This window comes from Camelina sativa, chromosome 4 (assembly GCF_000633955.1).
Source record: "Camelina sativa cultivar DH55 chromosome 4, Cs, whole genome shotgun sequence".
NCBI lineage: Eukaryota > Viridiplantae > Streptophyta > Magnoliopsida > Brassicales > Brassicaceae > Camelina > Camelina sativa.
This window is the reverse complement of record NC_025688.1, coordinates 17,279,293-17,284,994: the sequence shown is the minus strand read 5'-3', so window position 1 is coordinate 17,284,994 and position 5,702 is coordinate 17,279,293. Positions and strand designations below refer to the sequence as shown.

Here is a 5,702-nt window from a genome sequence, read left to right as displayed (position 1 = left end):
TGAGATCCTCCTATACTCACGCTGTAATGTATAATGAACAGCATAAGTATGAATGTTATAAGCTCGTATCAACCCCTCTGCATATGCTACATACTGAAACGACACAACGTTGAACAAAGAAGTTAACCATATATACAACAAAGTCAGATTCCACTCACCAAGATGGAAAAATGAGGATGTTATATCATACCAGGACAGGAAGTCGAGGGTGACAAGCAATGTTGACAATTGGTTTCTTCAGGTCTGTCTTAATCTTTGTTGGAGCTCTTCCACCTTCAACAGTTCCAACAACTACAACAAAGAATAATAAAAAGGAAATCAGAAAAATAACACCCACTCGTACACCTAAATATAATAAAACTAAGAAACGATTAACCAAACCTGTAACACTCATTCTTTTTGGGAATCCAAAAAACACAACAGGTTGGAGTGGCGTAACAGCAAGATGAACTTCTGTATCCGAGGAAATGTGCTCACTCCTCTTCTCCGGTGAATGCAAGACACAAGTCTGCTCCGTCTCAAAATCACATGACCTAATTGTACAATCCTAAACGATCCACAAACATTAAATCAGTTAAAAAAAACGCTGATCACCAAAGCTAAAACTAGTATTCCAAATCTCTATATAGCATTTTGAAGAGATTAACCTCAAGAATGGCAACAACAGCATTGCTGCTAGTAGGACTATACAACATTTTAACAGCTGGAGATCCAATGTCAATGGATGCGATCTTACACCCCGTCAATGCATCAAATTCTGCAAACCAATAGGTCTTTCATTCAACATCGAAACATCACAACTATGAAACTTCATAATTAATCGCGGAGATATCTATACCCATGATGTGAGAGCCAACGGCAACAGCGATTACAGCCTGAGTCGGATGAAACGCCGCCGTATGAGGTTGCAGCGGCTTGCTCACACCGCGGCCAACGTGGCGTAGATCCAGATGCTGCACCGTAGCCCACTCCATAACTCCTGAAAGACAAAGTCCAGTTCATAATCGTCGCAATTACGATTTAGATCGATCAAGAGAACGAGAGAAGCTGATATAACAAAGATTACTGATCTGAGAAATTTTCAAAATTGGAAAATTCGTTGATAGCTTCAACTGTTCATTTTTGCTTTTACCTGCTCCTCTTAGATCCGTATAGAGATCACGAGTTCATCAATTTGCTTCTTCAAATCTGATGCTTAACACACGAAGGTTTTTTAGAAAACAGAGTGAGATCGAACGGGAAGAAGATCAGAATAATCAATAGATTTATTTAACCGGTTGAAAAAAGGTAGACGACGAAGACGAACATCGAACCAAAAAAAAATGTCAAATTTTTGGGTCGGGTTGTTCGGATCTCTCTTTCCGCTTCGGGTCTTTCGGGTGGTCCTTTCTCTAACTAGTAAACGACGCCGTTGTTTAACACCCTCCAAATTTTAATAAATGGGCCTAAATGGGCTTTAATAGTTCTTTGATAAAGTCTTTTTTTTTTTTTTTTTTCACTTTAAGAAATTTCTTTTCGAATTTTGAAGAGATAATATTTACAAAAGACTGTTGACAAAAAAAAAAAAAAAAACATTTGTTAAACGATCTTCGTTATATTTTTTAACCTAAAAAAATTAAATAAAAAAGGTTAAATCCTTATATATATAAACTGATATAGTCGTCTCTCGTTATGGCCATTTTCTAAATACACACTCATCACAAATTTTCCTTTCTTTCCCTTAAACGATGAAAACCTCCATCGTCCTTTTATTGGCAGCTCTCCTCTGCCTTGTCGCTTTTCCGACCACAACCGTCGGAAAATATTGGCCGAACGAAGGAGGATGGCCACATCCGTCAAAAGTCTCCAGAAACGAGATGACGTTTTTGAACACTCTCCATAGTATCAGCTATGGAGATTCCAAAGTGTGGAAATGTACTTATAGCAATGGATCTGCTCCAGCTATTTCTATTTCTCCATCAACGCCGTTTCCGACAGTACCATCAACACCTTCAACTCCATCAACACCTTCCCCTTCACCTCCAGCTCCCAAAAAGTCTCCACCGCCACCAACACCGTCTCCTCCGCCTCCAGCTCCTAAAAAATCTCCACCGCCACCAACACCGTCTCTTCCACCTCCAACGCCGAAGAAGTCTCCCTCTACGCCTTCAACACCACCTCCAGCACCCAAGAAGACTCCATCTACGCCTTCAACACCGTCTCTTCCACCTCCAACGCCCAAGAAGTCCCCATCTACGCCTTCAACACCGTCTCTTCCACCTCCAGCGCCCAAGAAGTCTCCATCTCACCCACCAAGTGATGATCACTCGTCATCTCCATCAAATCCACCTCCGAGTAGCCATCATCATAATCAGAATCCATGGGAATACATCTCCAGCTGTTGGAGAAACATGGGACCTGTTGGGATGTGTCGGATGCAGATGGAAGCCAGTTACTTCACGAGGTTGTTCCGTGTTAGTGACTATTGTTGCAACCTTGTTGTCAACATGAAAAATGAATGCGACGATGTCGCTTGGGGATTCTTCAATGATCCATTCTTTGTTCCTCTTGTTCGTTACACTTGCCATGTTACATGCTAGTTTGTCTGTTTTTTCTTGATTAATTAGGGTTTTTCTTCTTTGATAATTTATTTCTTGTTTTGGTTCGTTTAGTCATGCAATATTGGTTGCCGTTCATATCTAATGAACGATCTTTTGTCAAAGTTTAATTAATGAATCTCTTTCTTTTTCTTTTTGTTGCTTGTGTTTGCAAATAATAAAGAAAAAAAAATCAGTCACCAAAAGATTCAATTGCATTAATCTCAAAAGATTCACGACGAACGGTGAGATGGTTTAGAAAATGATTTTTTGGACTTGATCGAAAAGATCGTTAGGAAAGATAGGAAACTGTTGTATCATATCGATTTCGACGCAATCACTTTTTTGGTTACATCCGTTTTTTTTAAAGTATATCAGGTCCTCAATAAAAAGACCTATTCTACAATCAGAAGAGCGTGATCTTCTAGTTGTGAAATTTAATCGAATATTCTGGGAAAGAATAATTAAGAAGACGAAATAGATTACGATTTGAACGTTTCTTTTCCTTTTTATTCGTGACTTTTTTATATTTTAATATACTCAGTATAATTAAACTTTTTTGTTTACTTTATCGCAAATCACCTAAATTATTTACCAAAATAAAAGTAATTATTCAAACTTGGGGATAAATTCCAACAAAGATAAAAAATAATTAAACAACATTTACCAAAATAATTTGAATACAAATCGGACTAAGAAAGTGCCTCTCTCTCTCCCATCGCAACGGCTGTACGTCCTCAGTATCCTTTTCTTACCACTTAGAACCGCTGAAGACAACTATATTGCATGATAACAAATTTTAACGTCTAAAAAATTTATCGTCATGGTGTATGCTCTCGTCTAGTCGTCTGACCCGTAAGCTGACACATAGACGGCTGCATGGACACTTTTCTAATACATTTGTTTTAAAGGCAGCATTACGTATATAGCACGTACTACGGCGAACAAAATGATGGCATAATATAACCATGACAACACCAGAGAGTAAGTTCGCTATGATATATACATAAGACGACCATTTTAAGGTGTGGCCTCCGGGTTTGGCTTTGAGATGTAGTCTAGCTTAAGTTAATATTTGTCCAGTTTGGGATCCATAATATCATCCTTTAATTTGTCATAGCAGATATTCTGACTTTCGAACACTTCGACAACAAATCTCATCCAAATTTTGAGGATCACAAGTCGACACGGCCTTAGAAATATGTGGAGTCCAGTGGAGTAAAATAATTATTGTATTGCAATCTTATTGTCAACATGAAAAATAATGCGACGGCGTTATTTGATGATTCACATCACGTCTTTTTTGCACCAACTAGTTTCTTGATATGTTTTCTCTTAGATAAAGGTTGTTCTTGTTCTTGATTTATGTTAAGTCAGCAAATAATAAAGAAAGTTTATTTACCAATAAATACAATCACATTCAGTTTACGTGAGATCGTATAAAGATAAAGATTTTCGGACTTTAAAAGATAATTAGGAAAAAGCAAATTGTTGTCTCATATATATAACGATCTCGGTACAATCTCTCTTTCTGTTGTTATCGGATTATAATTTATAACTCTTAATTAAACTGTAAGCATAAAACTCTCTAATCAACAGAGTTGGATCTTCTTGTTGGATTTTATAGAATATTCGGGAAGACGAAGTAATTTTGAATGTTTCTTTTCTTTATTACTTGTGACTTGTAAAAAAAAATTTAGCTGACAAATTTCCCTAATAAACCTTATCCTTATGGCAAATTAAATCACCTTACAATCTTTTATTTGATTTTATTCATATTGATCGTTGAGAAAACATCATTTTGAAATATTTTTATTAATTATACAAACACGAGATAATGGTTGCAACAATTCAGTTTTTAAAGATTATAACTGCTACAACATTTTCGTAGTATATATATACAAATTCCATCTTCATCTTCATATATATATATATTACTTTAAAATAAAATAATAAAAAGGTCTATATATACGAATCCATACATTCTCACTCATTTTTCTTTATACGCTCATAAAAAAATCTTTGTGTTCCATCGCCTTAGCCATGAAGAGCGTCATGATCATTGTAGCTCTACTATGCCTTGTCTCTCTCCCAAACCTTACCGTCGGAAAGAAACCATGGCCTATGCCGTCCGATCTAGCCAACCACAATGGCAACTTCGGTGAATCTAAGGTTGGTTGGGCTTGTTCCTCCTCCTCAGACCCCAACGCTCCTCCTTCACCTCCAGGCTCGTTCCCTAACATCCCTAAAATCCCTGGAATACCAAACATCCCTGGTATCCCGGGAATGCCAATAATCCCGGGACTACCTAACATCCCGGGACTTCCGAGTCCTCCTTTCGAGTCTCTTCTCGTGACTCAATCGGGTGAGTTAGAGAAGTGTTTGTCCAAAGGTGGATCGAAAACGAACGAGAAATGTTTCTCGCAAATATTTTCGAGTTGGGCGGAGAACGATTTCGCATTGGACAAAGAGTGTTGTGAGATCGTTGTGAATATGGACAAGAGGTGTCACAGCCATCTTCAGATGATGTTTAAGAGTCATTTCTTTGCTCCCCTCCTTCAATATTCTTGTCACATCAAGCACGCCAAGAACTAAGCACGTCTTCCGTTTTGTTTTGTTTTTTTCTTATATTTTAAAGTTATGTTAGGGTTTTTGTTTTGTCCATTTCTCATGGACAGCTACTTGATTTGTTCGTCGTTTAATTAATAAATTATTTTTTAGTTATAACTTAATTATCTCTTCTGTTACAAATATATTCTCAATTTTAATTGCATGCTCGTAGATCCGCCTGAAATTACGGGGATAAGTTTTGTTGGTATTTTCTGATTCCAATACTTAAACTACTTTTGCCAATTTAAGATTATGGGCTATATAGGTTAACAAAACATATAATAGGGCAGTGTGTGTGGGCTTTTACCGTATCATCCATGAAGTTCGTAAACGTGCGGCTTTATCAATTGAGATGAGCCTGACACTTTAGTTACATACTTATACATGAAATATCTACTAATATAATTGCAATAACTAGAGCACGGTTGAAATTTATTTTATTTATATTGTAATTTTTTTATAAAATATAATTTATGTGATTATTTTTAAAAATTTTTTTGGATAAAATATTATGAA

The 5,702-nt window shown here is 36.7% G+C and overlaps 2 protein-coding genes across 2 annotated transcripts; both read left to right on the top strand.

Annotated features, from left to right (window-relative positions):
• On the top strand, nucleotides 1,700-2,703 carry LOC104780884 (merozoite surface protein CMZ-8). Its single transcript, XM_010505424.1, has one exon. The coding sequence runs from the start codon at nucleotides 1,728-1,730 to the stop codon at nucleotides 2,577-2,579; it is 852 nt and encodes a 283-aa protein (XP_010503726.1). The 5' UTR covers nucleotides 1,700-1,727; the 3' UTR covers nucleotides 2,580-2,703.
• Nucleotides 4,538-5,267, top strand: LOC104780883. The gene has a single exon (XM_010505423.1). It carries the CDS (start codon nucleotides 4,620-4,622, stop codon nucleotides 5,169-5,171), a length of 552 nt encoding a protein of 183 aa, XP_010503725.1. The 5' UTR covers nucleotides 4,538-4,619; the 3' UTR covers nucleotides 5,172-5,267.